This window comes from Cryptomeria japonica, chromosome 2, assembly GCF_030272615.1.
Source record: "Cryptomeria japonica chromosome 2, Sugi_1.0, whole genome shotgun sequence".
Taxonomy (NCBI): Eukaryota; Viridiplantae; Streptophyta; class Pinopsida; order Cupressales; family Cupressaceae; genus Cryptomeria; species Cryptomeria japonica.
The window spans coordinates 359,610,124-359,632,531 of record NC_081406.1 but is presented as its reverse complement, the minus strand read 5'-3'; the positions used below and the strand labels follow the sequence as shown (position 1 = coordinate 359,632,531).

At 35.9% G+C, this 22,408-nt stretch overlaps 1 protein-coding gene across 1 annotated transcript in view; it reads right to left on the bottom strand.

Moving 5' to 3' along the window:
- Positions 1-8,825: 8,825 nt before the first annotated feature.
- LOC131065259 (uncharacterized) overlaps positions 8,826-22,408 on the bottom strand; it is a 197,852-nt gene continuing 184,269 nt past the window's right edge. The window contains exons 24-27 of the mRNA XM_059216654.1: positions 9,879-9,962; positions 9,633-9,806; positions 9,472-9,531; positions 8,826-9,354 (exon numbers count right to left, since the gene is read on the bottom strand). Of these exons, the coding sequence (XP_059072637.1) occupies positions 9,280-9,354; positions 9,472-9,531; positions 9,633-9,806; positions 9,879-9,962 (393 nt within the window). The 3' untranslated portion in view covers positions 8,826-9,279. The remainder of the gene's footprint in view (positions 9,355-9,471; positions 9,532-9,632; positions 9,807-9,878; positions 9,963-22,408) is intronic.

Here is a 22,408-nt window from a genome sequence, read left to right as displayed (position 1 = left end):
CCCGTATTGTCTCCTTGGTACCTTGTTTGGTACTGTATATCTCCCTTACAATTTCATTGTCATCACGGAGCAACCGAAACTTCTCCGTGAATTCCTTTTGTAGGTTGGCCCACGTGGCCACCTTTTGCTTGTCCACATCGGAGTACCAATCTATGGCAACTCCACGTAACGTGGCTGGGAACTGCGTTACCCATTTGTTTTGGTCAGTAACACCGTTCGCTGACCATATGGTTTCGCACATTCGACAATGGCGGACGGGATCTTCCTTCCCCTTGCCGTTGAACTTCGGCAACTTTTGTTTACTAGCCATCCCACCGCTCGGTCTCGCTCCTCTGGTGCCTTGTGTGCGTGTACCTGGTCCGCCTTGGCCTCGTGCACCTGACCCTCCACTCGTGGGTCCTCTGGAGAAGGTTGTTGACGCTAAACCGAACAAATTGCATCTCGTACGGTACCCTTGTGCTCCCTCGGCACCGTCGGTCATACCGTCACCTTCGGTCATCTCCCTCCGGTTGTCCTCCGAAATGGACAAATTCTTTAGTAGGTCTCTGGTAACGTCGATCAAGTATAGATTTCGCCTTGTTTGTTCCACCAACCCTTCACGACTTCTTACCCTACGGTGGTGGTATTCAAGCGAACTGTAGAGGTCGCCTTCGGCACCCTCCATGACTCCTAGGTTCCCTTCGGACAACCCTACGACAGTGTAAAGAGTGTACTTCTCTCTGTCTATCTCTGCCTCCGCAACCTCTGTGACACCTCCTGGGTTCCCTTCGAGCAACCCCTTGGTCGGTCATCCCTTGGCAAGTTGCCTTAGCCTACGCCTTCGTTCTACTTGTTGCTCCAGAATCAAGGCCCTTTGTGCGGCCTCCCACTCGTCTGTTTCTGCTTTTTTTTCTATCTTTATTTAATATATTGGGCATAAATCACTTCCGTACATAGCAAGCACACGCCATGTACAAAAAAAAACTTTTATTATTTTTCCTTTCGGCCACAATTTATCTCAACATTGTGTCGGGATTATTACAGGGTTCAATTTCCCCTTCGCCGATTGTTCTGTGGGCGCGTCGTCGGCCTCTGGGTTCATCTCACCGACGGGTAGGCCCATCGCGTTCGTGCGCCATCCGCATCTTCCGTTCCCGAGTACATCTAGCCAACGACACCAAATGTTTGCCCTCTTGGGTAAATAACTTAAAGCACACAGATAAAACACGTAATGCAGAATAATAATGCCATAGATATCAGATGTTATTTCATTCATAATTGTCCTTGTCCACAAGTTACATTCGGAAGTATATAAAGATGTCGAGGGGGTGCGAGCACCAACCGTTGCACCGCAACTGCCACCCTTCGGTTGCTAACTAACCAACACAATTACAACTTAATTAACTAGTTTTATTTCCGTGTACAATATTGCCGCCAACAAAAAGGAGTTCGTATAAGCCCAAACAGACACAAAAAATTAGCCCATTTCAAAAAAAAAATGCACCAAAAAAAGAGCAAAAATGAGCAAGATATGGCCTTCCAAAGTTGAACTGCAAAACAGAAAAGCTCAAGAGTGGGGTAAAAAAATTTCAAAAAATTGATGACGTCAACAAAACACTGTATTAAATTTGACGATCATATGGTCGTCCCCAGACCGCGGCTCCCCCTACCTATTGTACGGATGATGATGTCATGTGATGATGTGGCGAGTGAGGTGGCAGAACACATGTCGAATGACTAGATTGGATGTCTGCGTGGCAATACAGACTACCAACTGTGCGGATCTAACGTGTCTAGTACGGAGCTGCTGATGTAGCAGCCACGTGGACTGTTGACGAGGCAGATGAGTGGCCCAATGACTGGGCTCCTCGTGGCATTGTGCAGGTCGCGTGGTGGAGTTCGCGTGGCTGGCAGGGTCCGCAGAGGTCAACATCAGGACTGCCAGCGAAGAACTGTCGGCGGTGAGTGGAAGGCACAACTAGCAAATGGATGTCGACGTGAAAGATCCCAGCGAACAGGTGGCAATGGTCCTAGAGCGGAGGCAGACGTCGGTGGGGCTACCGACGAGAAGACAGCAAGCCAACACCAAAGACCAGAGCAGAACATGGGAGGTGGAGCTTGCCAGAGGGGCGGCAGAGGTGGATCCTGTCAGAGGGGCTCACGGGTATGGTTGTCGACGACTCTGCGGGTGAAGCAGCGTGGTTGGTCGGTCGAGAGGTGAGCGGCGGCTGAGGGGCAGTTGGAGAAAGTCGGCAGGGCGCCCATAAACCAGCGACGGCGGGGTCCCGTAAAGGCAGTGGTCATCAGGACGGGAAGCCCAACAGGGAAGAGGATGTCGGTGACAGGAGGTACACGTCGGAGCAGGTGCACGAGGCAACCGGGATAGCGACGACGTATGGCGGGGGCAGGAAGCATGGGATGATGCAGACGACCGGCAAGAAATCCTAAGCACGGAACCTACAGGCAGTACGGAGTACAGGGAGGGTGGTCATGGGACCCCCCCCCCCCAATATATATATATATATATATATATATATATATATATATATATATATATATATATATATATATATATATATATATATATATATATATATATATATATATATATATATATAACTTCTTTTTTTTAAATGTTTTAAAAAAACTTTTCAATAATTAAAAAAAAATGCGAAATAAATAAAAATGTGGAAATTAAAATTCCGTAGGAAAAAAAAAATTATTTTGCAAAATCGTACCGTACCGACGAAATTGGGCAATTTTTTTCCTCCAAGCTCCAAAATTGACTTTCACCCAATATAGCCGAATTTATAGTCAACATTCATGGAAACGACCACCCGGACATGATGGCGAGGTTGGATCTGGTCTAGGATGCCTCCAAAAGATGTTGCTCCTCAGATCTACCTCTTGACGCCGCAATAATGTCTCTCAAAAACGAATCAATGACGCTCTAATGGCTCTGATACCATGTGAGATTTTGCCAAGATCAAGAGCTCAATAAAAAGTACAAAATAGAGAGACAAAATATAGGACAAGAATAAATTATATTCTCATCAATAGATCAATAGTTATTACATACAATGTAGATGAGTTTGCTTATGTAGGCAAGACTATATGGATATGTGAGCACACAAACATGACATGTAGCTCAATAAGAAACAAGGGTAGGTAGAAAATAGGTGTGGTAGGAAGAAACAATAAAATATTCCACATGAAGTGGATCACCCACCGAAGGTGGAATTATCACTCCACAATAAGTGGATATAATAAAGTAGTAACAATATCACACCATAAAAGGTGGAAATTCTCCTACACACACTATCCCAATATGGCACAAACATCCAAGTGTCTCATACCCAAACTACTATGAAATGCATGTACCTAAGTAAACTTAAGTAAGATGTAATAATATCCAACATTAAAAATTAATAATCTAATAACTATTAGATTATATATTATTTAATAATGGTTGTTTTGGTAAGGTGTGACCCATACCCCTTAAGATATTTGTCACCCTTTCTTCTTTATTTAAGGAGTTTATCTGTCATTTGAAAGGTGTGAATTTGGAATTTTATGATAACTATACACGAGATATTATTGCACGTGGAAGTAAAGAGACGTGTCTAAAGGTTCAATCTATTTTCAATAAAATGATGTTTTATAGGGTTTTTTACCCGAAAGGATTTTTCCCATTTATATCTTGTGTAATTTGAGCTCTCAAACCCTACAATGGGGATTTTGATTTCTTGATTGGGAGGGAAATTCTTGGAAAAATTGTGGGTGGAAGCTCTTTGGATTTGTGTGGGCAAACTTGTTATGCTACTTAATTTTTATGAGCTCTCTTGGTGAATTCAACCTTCTTTTCAATTTTAAAGTTTTATCAAACTTGAAAGTATGTTTCTTGAATTTATCTCTTGATTCTGTGAAAAATGAAAGAGTGCTAATTTCATTTATTGGTGAATTTTGTGAGCTCTCTTGGTGAATTCGACCTTCTTTTCAATTTTAAAGTTTTATCAAACTTGAAAGTATGTTTCTTGAATTTATCTCTTGATTCTGTGAAAAATGAAAGAGTGCTAATTTCATTTATTGGTGAATTTTGTGAGCTCTCTTGGTGAATTCGACCTTCTTTTCAATTTTAAAGTTTTATCAAACTTGAAAGTATGTTTCTTGAATTTATCTCTTGATTCTATGAAAATTGAATGAGTGCTAATTTCATTTATTGGTGAATAATGATTAATAAGTGCTCCTTGATTGCTTGGAGTGATTTCCCCTTTATACTTCATTGGTGAAAGAGTCACCACCTTTCATAAGAATTGAGTCACCATCTTTCATAAGAATAATTGGTGAAAGAGTCGCCACCTTTCATAAGAATTGAGTCACCACCCTCCTTTGATGCCTTTTGAGAATAATAAATTATTTTCCAAATTGATCTCCCTTAGATGATATGCTTGTATGATTCTCATTTTATTTATTTTATATTTTGCTTATATTGATTAGTAACCTAAGATCCAAAGCTCTTAACATTTCATTTGTCATAGGATTATTTGCTTAAATTCATGATTCATCTAACAAAATTGTCATAATTTTGAGGAAACCATTTCACCGCATTCCTCAAACCACAAATGTCATGATGGTACCTTACATATCAATTTAATTACCAACTATATCCATATCTTCATCTCATAAAAAAGAAATAGTACTTTCTTAAATTGCCCCAACATGTTACACAAAGATCATGATTTGTTGGGTATTAAAAAGGGAAGTAACAATTTTAATTTAAGGAGACATCAATACCGCATGCCAACATGTTTGAAGCAATAGTCGCATTCTTTTCTAGAAAATCACTTAAGTGAATCAAATGATCATTGATAGGTTCCATCAATTTTTTTCTATAAACAAAGAGGTGATACCTCTCCATAAACACCATCACATCAAATTGTGATTTTATAAGTCTCTAATTTTGAGTATCATTGTGCTTAGGTTCCCCAAACAACACTGTTTGTCGAGAGCTCTATTTCATTTGTCATCCAAATCTCTATTTAATTTTCACAATTCATCTACCAAATTTGTCCGAAGTTTGAACAAATCACTCCAATCAATTCCTCAAACAATAAATGTCGTGATGGCACCAAAAACCTCAACCTAATTAGCAAAGGTAGATCATACCTTCACCTCATTAAAAGGAAGCGGTGCTTTCTCAAATTGCCCCAACATATTGCACAAGGCTCGTGATTTGTTAGGCAATAAGAAAGGATGTTACAAGTTGTATTTCATGTCATAATTCACAAGACATACATTGGCACTACTTACCCACATGTATTTAGACCAATAGTTGCATTACTTTCTAGATGATCACTCTCTTGACTCAAATGCTTCTACTAGAGGTTGCATCAACAATCATCTAGCTCTCAAGTTCTTTCCTCCTACCAAATACAAGTATCAAGTTGCTCAATTTGCATGTCACTTTCATAAGAAACAGAAAAACAACATTTACAACTTCAACCATTATTCCACCAACCAAATAACAGATTATTAAAATTAAACTCCTACAATAAATTTGATGACAAAATACTTGCATTTGGTGAAAGATCTACATCCTACACAATCCAATTTTTACCTTAAAATATGGCATTTGTGACTAAAATGGTCAATTGTTAAAACAGCTAATTATTCAATGGCCTATATGCATCTAACACTAGTCTTATTTTTTTCATAAATTACCAACATTCAATGTCTCAGACCATAAATTTGAAACTTGGCCAAAACACGGGACACTAGAATTCTCAAATATATTGAAATCTTCAACAAAAATGTGGTTGGTTTCTTCCACTACAGTTTGACATAAGAAGTATCTGATTTGTTATTATTAAGAAAATTGTAACGAATTTACCTTCAAATTTGTCAAGAGATGGAGCATGACAATCTTTCTCTATGCCTTATATGATAATCTGCAGCAAAACGAGTCATTTAATGATCTAACACCTCTAGCACTTCTAGCGAGAGAGATTAAAAACCCCAAAAGAAATTCCATCAGATATTGCTCAAGTGATTGCATTGATATTTATCTGATAGCAAAAGTAATGAAATTCACATTTAATACCAAGCTTCCAAATAAGCAGCCCTTTAGTGTTATACAATGTCAATAATCGCAATGGTTAATGATGGGCATGGAGAATGCCAAACTAAACCAATTTAATAATATAAGATGGCTATAAAAAGGCCATTTGTTACAATCACCAGAAATAAAACTTCTCCTTATGCCAAATAAGATGCTTCAACCTACTACAACCACATCTTGAGCAGCAACAAGAGAAAGTGCCTAATTGAAAAGAAGAAAATCCAGTGCTCTATAGAGGATTCAGTCATTGTCAAAATTAAATTAACAAACTAACTGCATGCCCCCTTATCATTGATAGTAATTGCTTGTTACAAATCAATACTGGCACATTATCTATGAAATGCAACTACCTAAATATAAGATGGGTATAAAAAGGTCATTTGTTACAATAACCAGAAACGAAACTTATCCTTATGCAGAATAAGATGCTTCAATCTACTACAACCACATCTTGACCAACAACAAGAGAAACTGCCTAATTGAAAAGAAGAAAATCCAGGGATCTACAGAGGATTCAGTCCTTCGTCAAAATTAAATTTACTAATAAAAAAAAAGAATTGCATGCCCTCTTATCATTGATAGCAATTGCTTGTTACAAATCAATACTAGCACGTTATCTATGAAATGCAGATATACCTAAGATGCCATTGATGTATTGACCATCAATATGGGTGTGTCAAATTGATATCCAGACATTGATCTAAAGGTTAAATTCAGTTTGGTAAAAGAACAATCTACTCTGCTTACACATATCAAGTTCAGTGTATCATTAGGCTGTCCATGCACACAATCTAAAGGAAACAGTACATGCATGCAACAAATAAGCATTCCTCAATATCTACTTTCTATGATCCATGTATCAAACAGGATCCCTTGCCAATCTTTGATTGCTTATCAGTTTCTAGCATTTAGACTCTTCCAAAATATGAATCAAGAGAAAATTCAAAACCAAAGTAGCCAGAAACTCCTTTTATCCCTCCCTGGGCACACGTATCCCCGTATCCGAAACAGATACCTATCCAATACAGCCCAGATACACGTCGGATACTGTACCCACATGTGACCAAAAAACCTTGATTTTCCAACCATGCCAGATAAGAAGTGATCTGATTTTTAAAAAAATTTGAGGTAAATCTTCCTAAATTTAATATAAAAAAACTTCATTCATGCAATAATTTTTTAAATGGTATAAACAAAACCTATAACAAATGAAAAAGTGATGAAATGTTTCTCTATTTCAGCAACCCATTTTTTGGGGGTTATCTTCCAATGTAACCCTACTATTTTTGCAAATTGTAAATTGTTCAATCGACTTATAATTTATTTATGCAAAAAAACTTCACACAATTGAATCCAGAAGCATAGATCTTAACTTATAATTTATTTATGTAGCAATTATGTATCTATAATGCTTTTTAAGTAATGAAAATCTACTCTAATAACTTAGAAAATTGTATTAAATATGTGTATGTGTTTATGAATGTCACATCTAGCCGTATCCATATTGGGGGTCTGAAAAAGTGGCAGTATCTATATCCAATACCATATCTGTATCTGTGTCCATGCACCTTTGTTCAAAACTAATCAGATACATCCATATTAATTTATTATCAGAAGTCATAATGTTTAGCCATATCGCATCATCATCATTATTGCTATAAAATTTATAAGTATTAGTACGAGTAAAAGGTCGATAAACATTCATGTTATTGCTATTTAAAACCACAAATTGGAACAAATACTTGAGAATTATAACAATCAAATTTATAGCCAGAATGTCAAACCTGCAACATTTTTCCAACTTTGTAAACTTTAGAGAAAAATTGCAATTGTGTTATTAGTAATTTTGTTTCCCTTTTTTTATTTAATTGTGTTTTTGATAGTTCAAAATGAAAATACCAACAGCTGTCTTATCAATCCTCCATTTCTTTTTTCAGTTATGGGGACATGTCTACCCAATACATGCACCATATATTTTTGTGGAAATTATTGACTTGCTTCTGAGGTGAAGTTTATTAGATATTTTTTAGCATTCCAGTTAAACTACTATTTGAGGACCCTGTGAAATAGTTGTAGAATTGTATATATGATCACACCAACTTTTTTCTGAGAAAACATATCAATCTTGCAGACCTTTTATTACCAGCCACATACGACTAGTTTGGAAAAATATTATGTCAAATGCAACATTCTCATCACACGATCCCTGTTGCCACTCTGGACTTCAATGTAGATTTAAAACTTTAAGTTGATGATTTCAGATCAGAACTTGAAGCTTCTTCCATCAAAAAATAAGGTTTTACAGAATTGTTTCCATTCTTTTTACAACACTCACGTTTGTTATTGACGTACAGAATCATCTCTTCATGCTTCAGGCCCAGCACAAAAGCAGCTCTCAATGCATATGAAAAACTTGTTAGCCTGAACACATAATATCATTCCAATGGAGGCATTAACAAGCAGCCTTTTACCAACCTCACACTAAACTCATCTTTCTGCAATAGAGCACCTTTAAAGATGGATTATTTGGTAAATGATCCTCTCACAGCAAATTGATCAAACCAGTCTCCATGTAAAGAACTCTCTAATATGTCTAGAAATCCATCACATCAATAACAAATTGATACAATGGTGCCCGAATTTTAGAATAATAGACAATCCCAAGAACACCATTCAGTAAAAATGTATATCAAACTGGTGTTACAACTACAGTGAACAGACATAAGAGTGTCATGCAACAAACTATCACATTTGTCTATGATCACTTTTGAAACATGTTCGCAAAGGAAGGTTGAGATGGAAAAAGTAATGCATATATTACAATCAAATATAGGATTATATCCACAATCAGCTTGGTATCCCTCAATTACACCAAAAAAATGAGCACATATGAAGTGGGAGAATACCTTACTAGAAGCAACTATTATTTCATTCCAGCATGACAGCACATCAGCAAGCGGAAAACAATATGAAGATAGATGAATTAAGGATAAACTATAAAAGAATTAGGAATCAATGGATCTACAGAAAGGCATTATCTTTCAAATGCACATTTAATTTCAAACAAAACTAACAAAACTCAGGCCATGATGCGCACAGAACAAGGCTAGATCATGACTAAATTTAGATAAGATAAGGACAGAAGGGCTACATATCTATTTGTTAGCTACATAAAAACTGCTCTAAGAAGGGCTCACATAAAGCACAGGGACCAATCCAACCATTTTACCATCTCTTCCGGGTCGCTTTTTCCGTACCTGCAACAATCCAGATACATACAATGGTTAGCCGGTAAAATACAATGGTTAGCCAGTAAACTAGGCTGGCCTTGAGATGCAATGCATTATTTGTTTTAGTTAAATATGTTTACTCACATAGAACCAACCATCTACTTCATATTCTATTTCAACTTCCTCTCCAGCTGTTAAGTTCAGCTGCAAGCGCAACATCAACCAACAAAGAGTTAAAATGCTTGATTACATGTATCGCTTTTAAAATAATTCAGCCATGTCCACTCATGGCTTTCATGGTTTACCTCATCATCGCCACCAGCCGTAAAATCATATAATGCCTTGCCAAACTGTGGATTTTCTATATGCTCCTCATCTTCTTCAAAATCTTGAGTCATAGTACCAGCCATTGGATTTTCAAATGATTCAAATCTCTGCATTATAGTTGACTCGTAACTTGGGGGTTCACCCCTTGATACCTGGCATGGATAAACTGTAAGATAGAAATTCATAACACTATCAAATCTTTAAACACAAACAAAGATACTCACACGAGAGTCTAACTGGTGATCTTGGGATGATGAAATTGTTGAAAGGTTACTTAGTCTGCTTTGTCCAGGCACAGACTTATCCTCCTGTTCAGGTGTAGCCAACATCCGTAAATATTCTTTTCGATTTCCAAAGCTCTTCAAACTTGACTATTATGTTTGCAGCATTTAAAATTGCAAAAAATGTCATATTGACCAAAAATATCCTGGAGGAACTACTGATGCAGAAATTATTTCTAGTTTCTCAAATTGAGAGGCAAAGTGCAAACCATTACAGTAATCTGAAGCTCTATAAAAGTAATCAAACGAAGCAGTGTGATGAACTGATCATAACAAATCACAGAAATAAACCTAAGAAATATGGGACAGTTCATCACTAAGAGCTTTCTTGTGCATTTCATTTAAAAAGTGAGCATATGAACAAAATTCATATCATTCTGCATGTTAATGCAAAGCAATACACCTATTTCCCTACAAAGAAACAATCTAGTTGTAACTTGCAAGTCTTGAATGTGACGCGCTGGAAGGTGATCTAGATAAATATGCTCACCAAATATCAAGGAGTGTTTGCAGGGCAGGTGTAATTGATTGAATGTGGGTGGATGCATCATGATATGGAATATGCTGGCCATGGTTTAATAAACAAAAAAGATACAGAAAATAAATTTATGGACAAATTTTAAAAAAGAAGCGTGTTGCATAAGATGATATAAGACGATGTTACATATAATGTGATCTCCAAGCATTTGACTAGTCATTTAAAACTAATCATACCAAATTGCTCTCATATTTAAAATATATATATAGAGGAAAACAATCCTGGAAATGCACATGACATGCCATTATTTTGGTTTTGTGCTTCATTGTTTTCTAAGACCAAGTACAGAAATTTTCTTTAATTCTTCAACGGTGTGTCAATTTCTAGGGAGAATAACCATGTAGAACTAGAATAATCTTCAAAAATATTTCCCCAAACTATAAAAGACACTAAAACTCTAGGGAATCTCAATTGATAACGAGTTATGGGAAATTTAAAAACCAGATAGGTAAATATAGGGAGAGAAGTCTACCACAAGAAAGAAATTTATAATCTCCAAATATTTTTATTAATGAAATGAGACCACTTTAGTTGTGAACAGAAATGGTGCCCAAAGTTTCAAGGCGTCTTGATATCCACAATTCTGGACTATTCCTGTTCTGCTGAAGTTAAACACTAATGATTATTGTTGTATAATTATTATTGATAACAGTTTATTATGATGCTGTTCATTTTGTCTAGTTTTCTAAGGGATAGATACTGCTTATATAAATTTGGTTCTTGTACAGGATCAGGGATCTGAAATCACATTTATAAGGATGTAGTGGTGCTCTCATGAGTGTCTACAAAAGGCAGAAACTATCACTTGGCATTTTGTATGTGTATCCTTGGCTAACACTCCATTGGTAAACAGAACTACATAGAAGTCTCAGTATGTGGTCTGATTAAATTTGTACGTTCTTGGCATATATGATGCTTTTCTGACTTGGTTGATATAAAGTCTGAAGTCTAACAATAAAGCACAAATACCTCAAGTTAAATGCCTACGGCAAGTAACTATCCTAGACTTGAGATTAGAAACATGTAACAGCTAAGATGAGTTAATAGCAGTTTCCCTAAATTAGAAGGTAAACAAACATTTAAGATAGTTAAAGAGGATAAGCATGACTTATCCAGATGCTTCAATGAAACCAAAATATGACAAAGGGTACAAACTATTTATGGCTATGATAATTATTAATTATTTATGGACTATTAATATTTAATGCCTTTTACCTCAAAAATTGGAATCGACCTTTGGCTAAAGTTACCTAACCTAAGTCAAAAGGAAATTGTCATGTGACGGTGGAATTGATTCTTGTTTAGTGTTTTTTGAATTCTTGCCATTTTTGCAAAAAAATGGTCATGTCGTAGTAAAGTCTGCAACTTTTATGGAGAGAATGCTATCCATTATTCTGCATATGTAAGAGCTGTGCCTATTCTCGTTTATAAACATGAGAGGAGTCTACGTAGAAATGGCTGGCTTTTTTAACAAGGTCTGTGGAGGTTTTGCTGAGGTTTACAATCTTTCCTCTTCAACATTAAGGTAAATACCCATCTTGATGCATATATCAAACTTCTTGATCGTTCATAATGGAAAAGAAAAGAATGTATTTGATATTATTATTTATACCTCTGTAGTTTGATTTAGCACACTGCTGTTTACTCTGTTGATGCCTATTCATACTGTATACCATTCTTGGAAACCATAAAATAAGTCTGCAAGGTTTTGGCTTAGGGTTCTAGGGAGATTTTGGGGAGTGAAGTATTGTTATAAGAATAGGAGCGACTTTAACATTCTTCACTGTGATTCATTTATCTGCTATATATTTCTTCTAAGTGAGACACACAAGGATCTCTTTGAAAGAGTTTGTGAGGTTTGAGCGAACAAAACTCTTAACTGAGTCACAGTAGAGTTTGAGGGTGAAGGTATTGCAGGGATAAGCCCTAGTGACTTCCTTTAGTCTCAAACTGATACTAAACCCTCCAAGGGCAAGACTGGCGCTGAGGGGTTGAATTAGATGTGGAATAGTTTAAAACCACTGGCTATGATGTCTGTAAGGAAAAACTTGAACTTAGATTCAGATCTAAATTTCATGTTATGTGTAAAGGTTTTAACACTCTAAGTCTCTAACCTTATGATTATAATAGCTAATCAACAATGTTACATTTATTAAGATGTATAAGGAACCAATAGGTCATTCTCTGTGGGTGCTTATGAAAAAACAGATAGTAAATCTAACCCTACAATATAACACAGTGGAGTTACCACTCAAAATCTATGTATATTGCAACCTTGAGAAAGAATTGATGGGTTTGTACATGGTATACAGGTATAGTATCGCTGTAGGCATACCATCCAAAGCACTATCGAAATGTCACATTAGTCAATTAAGGTTATTACAATGTTTTTATCACTACGAATGTGATACAAATTTTTACACTGCTATTGAGTTGCCAACCCTAAGTATCTCGAGGACGTTATAAAAAGATTTTGTAAACCCTAATTTCTATATATATGTTTTATGAGTTCATTTTGTGTAGACTGTGGTAACTGGGACATAATAATCAGGCATGAACTGAAAGCTTGATCATTATATTAGAACAGTGAACATTAGATTATGAACATGAATCTTGATTAGGTACGGTATGACTCAGCAGTATGTTTCAATAACTAAGGATAAGAAATGAGTTGTGCTACTGAGCTTGTGTTTGAGACTCGATTGTTGTAATGATTGGTTCCCTTTTAGTTTGTGAATGTAGTCTGTTAGGCTTCATCGTCTTGTACTGTGTCAATCAAGCATGTTTGGGCAGTGTTACACAGTGAGTATGATGTCCACTGTACTTTGTTACCTGGGAAATCACTCTCTAAGCCATTATGACCCGGATAGTGGCATCTCAGTGCAAATATAAATGGTTGATCATTATTTTTTTTGACACTGATCAATTGGTTCTTTTCATGTGTTTGTAAGTGTGTTTCCTGAGATCTTCAGACAGTACATGTAAGGTGAAGTTTCTCTTCTTCTAGCCTTAAGTTGGGGGTTGGGTAGTAGTCTGAGGTTGTGCTTATATTGCAAAAACACACCTTATTTTATGTAATTAAGATTCAATGGTAAACTACTGAGGAGTGAGAAGAGCATATAGTTGTTTAATCCGGAAATAGAAATCGGTTAGTGGCCTGATAAAGATGATCTTCAGTAAATAATTTGTTAAAGAATTGTACTATCACAAGCTTCCATGTGTAAACCCAATACAGAACTTGTCAAGTGTACTCGAATCTGAGATGTTGCTTGTTGGTTATGAATTATAGCGGCATACTGTACTGTAGCAGACCTTTTTATATTCTGAGGACTTAAGTTAAGATTTGCTAACCATCAAGTTGTGGTAGACAGAGTAGAAGAGTAGATAAGTCAACTTGTTAGAAGGGCAATGAATTGGATTGATATAAGTATGTGTAGACATCAGTGAACTTATATTTAATATGCATTGTTTTATTATTACTCTGAGAATCAAAACTGTAATGGATTTCCAATTAATGCCATTGCTTTCATTTGTTAAGGCCATTGTGTGGACCTAGCTATATAATCAATTCTTGACACACAGAATATACCAAGGTTTTTGAACAGCACTGTGAGCATAAAACTGTATTGTTGAGTCATGAATTTAAAATCCATTTATACCCTGATTCTTGGCTGAGAGCTATATATGAGCACTTCAATATTGAATGACAATTATTAGAGGTAATGGTGATAGATTGATGGTGTTGATATGCATAGTGAAAATTACAAAGCAAATTCTGTCTCAAATATAAACCTTAATTGTATACCCTATTCTAAGGATGAAATGTTGTTCTCTCACAGTTGAAAATGTAAAAGAGCTATACCAAGGTCACTCCATATGAACCTATGGTACAACCTTGATTGTATACCCTATTCTAAGGATGAAAAGTTGTTCTCTCGCAGTTAAAAATGTAAATAATCTAGAGCAAGGTTACTCCATATGAACCTAAGGTACAACAAAAAATAAATAAGAATGTCACGTTCTTATGTGATTAATGTTAAGAGAGGTATATAGGTCAATTGATTAAAACCTACATCATATGATCTTATCCAATGAACAGTATATATATCTAGTATAACAATTAAACATAGTTTAAGTCTTATGTGCGGTAACAAGGTTGGACTATAGGTTTATTGTTCCTAGCAACTTGTTCAGGGGAAATGCTTCTCCAGTATGAAGCAGGTTTTATTCTGTATGTTCCATTACTTTATTGTGTAGCACGTCCAGATGTCCCATTGCCTACTACATGGCATCTGACTTGCTTCCCAATAGGGTAAGAGATGCAGATTCCATTTGTGAATGCTGATAGCATTGAGCATCAGTTTCACTTGCTTATATTCCTAATATAAAGTAGAAATTAAATGCATTTAGCCAATTCCTTAGTCTCAAAACTGACTGTCAAGATGCCAAATGGACATAACCTACCCAGAACCTGTTTCTATCATACTTAACTTTTTGGAAATCTGTACTAATGCAATTGCAGTAGCAGTCTGGCCACCACCACAATTGTGGTGGCATTCATATGCATTCACATGCAGTGAAGCATTATCTAATAATTTTAAGTCTGGTTCTTGCAACAATTGTGCATTTTGACAAGGCTATCATTTACGCCAGCTTCTTAAATAATCCATTCTGAACCTTATCATTCATCTTGGAGTTTCCAGCATATTTAGTAGCAAACTTAAGAAATTCTTTCTCTGATCCTAGAATTTTGACTACTTATCTCATAAACTTTCTGAAAAAATTTATTTCTTCCAACCTTCTGTAAACTTCTTCCATAAATTCTGCAACTTTTCTAGTGCCACTATAACCAATCATCCATAAATGTGTAACCTCATACTCCATTTCTGAATATCCCTTTTGGCATCTTGACAACTCCAAGACCTCTACTTCATTCATAGAGCACTTATCACACACTAGTAGAAAGCTTGTAGGAATCTCCTTAAGCATTTATTTAACATCACTATTTTGCACTTAGGTCAGCACACACCTAACATTTCCCATAGACTGCACATGGAAATTAAAATAAACCAAGAACAGGTCTTACTGAGGTGGGCTTCCAAGCAATCACACAAATTCTTCATGGCCACTATACAAGTTTCGGGCTCATTATCTCTTCAAAACTACATTGGATCCAAAATCTGGAAGCAAAACAGCAACCAACAGAAGAATGCCCACCAACAATATAAGTGTTGTTCAAGCTTGGCTTGGGCACCAGGAAAACAAAAACTATACAAATGTCAGTGTCTGAAATATCAAGATCACCATCAGTCTAGTATGATCATTACTGCAATTGTGCAGTTGCTACTGTGCTAGACATTCTCTATCGCAATACACATTTTTTTAATCCAGAGTCCAATTATCTTGAATCCAGAATCTTCAAACAGTTGTACCTAGTTGCTAGCACATTGGTACACACAACTGTTCTGTGTGGGCTGACAACGCTCTGTCATTCTTTGATCCAATCTAGAATTCAGAGTTTCCTCCTATACTTCTACTGTTCTACATATTCATTTTTCTGTCTTCAATCAGCATTCTTCCTCCTTAACTGACAAATCAAGGGCACTCTTTTGTCCCATTCATAGCTTAGCTTATCATTTGTTAAGAGCCTAGCTCTTTAGCATTAACAATTAGATTAACATTACTTTATTTACTATATGCACTTTATTTCTTAGAGAAAAGTAAAGTTTGTTATTAGTTGAATTAGTGCACATTTAAAGAGGATAGTTAAACACAAAGAAGTTTTACATTTACCCTACATATTTGGTGATCCCAACTCTTCCTCACACCATTTTCATAAAAACAAAAAGACATTGCACTATCCTTTAACAAATACACAAACACAGCATTCCTCCTTCAACCTTTTCAAAACAAAAACGCAAAAACTGATCTCCTTTCATATAAACACGTCTTTTGTTGTCTTTGTTTATCATGTACTTCTATCATTGATCTTGCCATTTTTCTCATTGTAGCTCTACCCCTCTCCACTGCAGCACCCATGTAGTCCCTGCCATGTCTCATTGCTAGAGGAAGCCCTAAAGAATCTTCATCAGTGTTATTAGATTTAACATGTTTAAGAATATTTATGTCTTAGGAAGGAGTAACTCAATTATGTTATATTTTATGCTTAGTTCAAAAGGGAAACATTGATGTAGATGAAATTATTTTGATGTTAACCTAGAATCTAGCTAATCCTAGAGTTTAAAATAGTCTTGAGTAGGTTATTTTACCCCTGGATAAATGTTAATAAATCTATAAACGATTTTATGTGAATATTATAAGTCATTTTATTACAAAATTGTCTTGATCTTGTCCATTAATCCATGTTGGTTTTATGTCTGTCTATTTGGAGGACCCTCTTGTTTTGTATATAGTTAATCTAATCTACATGATTGTATAATGTTATCATCTTTATTTATTTTTAAAGCTAGATGTTTATATCTAAGGTTAGAATTTTATGAGCTAATCTTGTGTGATCATTTATACTAGATAGATTTAGTTAAACCATATGATTTATAAGATATATCTTTTAATTAAAGTATATGTATATGTATACACACACACACACACAGGTTTTAATGATGTTTTGTTGCGGCCTTAAAGGTAAAATGATATGGGAAGTACAAATTTAGTTCTTGTTTTAAGCATTGACATAAGCATGCATTATTTCAACAATTAAATAATAATAATAAATAATAATGATTGTGCATCTTACAGGACTTCTTGTTCAATTAATTGTTAAGAGATCGACTTACCATTTGAATTAATCCCATTATCATGTGATTACTATGATTGGTTATTATTTTGCATCTCTATTGAGTTATCTTCATGATATTTGTGCAAGTTAACAAGAGCTAACAATTTGATAGTCATGAGTTCTAATTTTTGAATTGTTAATGATAGAGCTAGTAAACTCTTGTATAGAAATCATAGTCTCGTATTTAATTTGATTAGAAGCTAGAGTTCTACCTTAAAGATAGCTTTAATAATTTAGAACTCTTGTAGAATGCTTCCAACTAATGGGGAAAGTTTGTATCTAACTATCACGGGATAATTAATATAGTTGAATAATTAAGGTTACAATTTAATGATTTGTTGATCATGTAACTATCCTGATTAATTGAACTATTATAGTTAAGACTTGTTAGACTGATTAAATTTTATGAGTAAAGAAATCTTGAACTATCTGAATTAAGGACGTATTGATAAAAATAAATTTCTTAGGAGTTGGGTATTAAATATCCAATAGACTAAACCAACAACCATTAAATTAAGTTGTCAATTTGGGTACAGGATACGAAATCGGGTACGGCAATTTTTTTCCTTGGGTACAGGTACGGGAATTTATATATATATAGCCAGCGAACAAATGGGAACTTCTGCAAATGGGATCATTTCTGCAAACAGGATTTTTTGTGAAGATCATTTCCAAATCATTTCTTTGAAACTTGCCAAGTATCAAAGGAAGACTATGCTCCAAACAAACCAAAGTCATACCCAACAGGTGGACCAATACTGTACGTGAACTTGTACCATACCCAGCGGTTACAGTGGGCATATTTGTTGAATCTAGTATCATAGCCATTAAATAAAGAGAGATAAAATTAGGTTATAGGTAAACATGGAAATATTCACTTTCAAACTTAACATTCAAACACCTCTAGGGAGTGTGTTTGTATGGTACATCCTTAACTATATTTTTGCCCATGTTTCACCTGAGTGGGTGGTAGTCAATGAAGAAGTATATGTGTAACTAGACCCTAGAAAGGGTTGCACAGTGACTCACATAGTTGCATGAAACATAAATTAGAAAACAAAACTACATATACTCCTTGATCCCTTTTGGAAGCGGTGCATGTAGGCAGTCTAGTGAACAAAGGAGGTTCCCAATACACAACTGATCAAGTCTGAGGAAAGGAGTGTCCAGGAAGGGTTATGCTGACTTTATTAATAATTCAAGAGAACCCTTTGATTAAGGGAAGGGAAGAAATTCTAACATAAATATCAAGATAAAATATATTCTTTGTATACTCAGAAGGAACCTAGATGTATTCGCTTGACTCCAATAGGCTTTAGGCCAAATTTTGAGGTGGGACTCGAGCTATTATTTATATTTGTATATATACATATATATATACACACTCCTAAAGGCAATGACCTCAATACACTCTCAACAAGGGAGTGAATGCTTTAGAGAGTAAATCGGGATCTAGATGATCCCAATGAATCTAAGTCTCTGGCCAAAGCATTTTCTATCCTTTATGAATAGATGCCTACCCCGTTTGGGTAAGATGCCTATCCCAGTTGGATAGTTGAACTCATGTCCTGTATGGACAAATGCCTAACCCGTATGGTTGGATGCTTGTCTCAAATGGATGGATGCCTAACCTGTATGGATAGGAGTACATAAGTATACAAATGAATGAATTCCTAATTACTTGAAAATAATAAATTATATTAAAAAATAGTGATAATTTTAGATATAATGTTTTGGGTTATTACAACTATCCTTATTGCATTTATTTAAGTCCCAACTCTCCTTTACTCCTCCCCTATCGTAGGTCAATCAAGCATTTTGAAAACCTATGTGAAAGTGAAGCAAGATTTCTTTTAGGATGGCCTTAAGCAAGTAGAATGTCTAGGCAATTGTAGCTGAATGATAAGTGTCAAAGGAAACAAAGGGAAACTATCAAAGACCTAAGACTTCTACGACTAAATCCTATTCCAAATAAGGCTTATAGATTGATTCTTTCTATGGATTTCATTGTGGGGCCTCTAGTATTTGAGGGTAAACAAGTAATTTTTTTATTGTTGACAGCTTGACCAAATATGTCCATTTATATCTATTAGCTCGCCCTTACACTACTATTGTAGTTGGTCAACACTTCTTGGATTCAATTTCCAAACTCCATGGCATGCTTCAGGTCATGGTCAATGATTGTGATTTTGCTTTTACTAGCAATTCTTGGCACCAACTTGAACATGAGTTCGGCTTATCATCCTCAAACTAATGTTCGAATAAAGGTTGCCAACAAATGCCTTGAGACTTGTGTTATTTTGTCTGAGCAATAGGAAAATGGGCCCAATGGTTACCTTTGGCAAGCAGTGGTGTAACACAACTTATCCTAATACTTCAAACATGACCCCTTATGAAGCCCTCTATGGCACTTCCCCACCTTCCTTGCCTACTTATATTACAAGTTCTTCTAAGGTCACAACAATTGACAGTACTTTGGGCAAGAATGAGAAAATTTCTCCAACTCCTTAAGGCCAATCTAGGCCTGGCACAAAATTGCATGAAACGGAAAGTGGATTAACCAATAGAGTGTACTTTTGACATTGGTGAGTGGTTTCTTTCACATCTCCATCCCTACAAGCAAATGTATTTGTAAGACAAGAAGATCCCAAATTTTATTGACCTTACCAGGCGCTCCAATGCAATAGGGAGGTGGCTTACAAGCCAAAATGCCCCTAATGCATTGGACCTTACCAAGTGCTCCAATGCATTAGGGAGGTGGCATACAAGCCAGAATGCCCCTAACCTCTTCTAAGCTCCAGCTAGTTTTTCATGTCTCTTACCTCAAGAAGATGGTTGGGAGTCTTGGAACTGCTGCTCAAATTTCAGTTGGACTACCAGCCTTGGATGAGGAGGGCTCCATATTTTTAGAACCTAAGGCTATATTGGACAAGCACACCAAGCACCTTTACACCCATTTAATTGAAGAGATTCTAATTCAATAGAAATGGCTACAACCTTAAGATGCTAGATGGCAATTCTCTAGTATTCTCTCCATGTTTCTTTATCTCAAGCTTTGAGAGCAATACTTTTCGAAAGGATGGGTAATGTTGTGAGTCCCATTTGGCTATAGTAGCTGGTATTGGTCGGGTGCATATACTTTGTAAGTTGGCCATAGGTAATATTAAATAAATGCGTAGATGCCCATCCTTTGTAAGTCATTTTACTAGTTAGATAGAATAAAGTATTTTGCCCATATGCATGGGATAGTAGTATTTTTCTTCAAGAAGAATCTATATAGTGTAATGACTTCCCAAGTGGAAGGCATTTTGGATGCTCTTACTAGAGTGTATACTCTATTTGGAGGTTGCCCCTCGAAGTGGCATTGTGAAGATAATAAATGCATTATGTTTCTCTAGCTTTTGCTTATCTCGATGTGAATCGTTTTTATTCATCTTGCAGATTCATTATATTTATTCAGTATATAATTAAAGAGGATAGATAAACATGGAGGTTTAAATTTTACCCTACACATTCATTTTAGCATCCCAGTACTATACTACATAAAAGAAAGAAAAGGTTCCTTAATATGCCAGGAGGAATGTATATAAGGTACACATGTTATTACCAAGCCAAATTTAGATTTATAGTAATCGAATGCATTTAAGTGTTGACTATATTTGAAGGTAAGAGTATTAAGTGGTTGATCAGTATATATAATACACACATGGAAATTTGTATGATTAGGAATTAAACCTGTGGTTACTCTAAGGTTGGGTTGATTGAAACACATGATTGTTGCAATTTTTGTCATTGATGTCAAGGTTAATTGTGAGGTTTATTTGAGCTGCCTGCTTGCCAGCTTGTCATTGATGTCAAGGTTTATTTGAGCTGCTTGCTTGCTAGCTTGACCAGCTTGAGCTATCAGCTGGTTGTGTGTCTACTTGGCATTCGTCAGCTGCTTCATCAGCCTTTTACGCCATTTCATCAGTCCTATGTATCTTGTGGGGCCCGTTTCTTTTATCAGCCTTTGAATTCTTTTAAGGAGGATAGATGAATTATTTATTGAGGCAGAGTCGTGAAATTCATAAAGGCATGTCATTTCTTTCAATGATATTTTTTAATCACTAGCCAAACCGACTATCTAGACGGATACGCTTCAGATGGAGAATGCATGGTGTTTGTGTGGTCAGCCCCTTAATGGCCACGATTTGAAGATGATCTTAGTTCTTTTCAGCAAATGCTTTTGGAGTGTTAATAATTATTTTTTAATGGAGGCAGGCAATCCAATTAGAAATCGTGGTGTTTCTGTTGTCCGTTTTTTTTTGCCACGAATTATTTCTTGGAGTCGGTGCAAATAATTTGTGGAGGCAGCCGTGGATTTATTCAGCTGATGGAGCATGCTGTGCTGGCCCACGACTATTGGGTTTCTCTGTGGCATCAGATTTTTTTTATGGAGGTATAATTGAATACGATTTCAATGTGTGCCTTCGGTGCAAGTCAGATTAGTGTGGTGGCTAATACATATATGTATTATGTATGGTTGAGAATTTTTTTTGGTGACCCGGTATTTCCTATTTATCGGTTGTGTCTTATGGTGGAGCAAAACAATTGGGAGGTCGTGCAGAGTTATATTAAAGTCGTTTTGACAAAGGCATTAGAAGTTTTTTAGGAGCTTTATTCCACAATAGTAAATGTTTTGAACCAAAAAAAAATACCAGTTCGTGGAAATAAGTCAGCATTTTTTTTATTTATTCATCTCTGAGAAGAATAGCAAAAAAGTTAGTGTGGATTCTGTTTCACAAAATATATGTAGTCTTCTCAGCAGCGTGAAGTATTTTGGAGAGTGGTGTGAAGTAATGAACATTTTTTGATCGAAAGAGTAATGTTTGTGTGTGTTACGGAGAGTGGAGTTAAAAATTTTAAGATTTTTGCTGCATTTTTTATAGGATTGAGTGTCGTATGTGAAGGATAAAGGGAGTACAATGAAAGTAGTAAAGCTAAGCAGTATTTTCTGAGAAGTCATCTCTGTTCGGTTATCAGGAGTTTATGTTTTGAAGAAGAAAATATGCAGTCCATACTTACAAGGTGCTGATTGTCAAAATTTATACTTTATCTATACAGCGCTGTGGTTGACAAAAAGTGAGAACAATTGGTTCA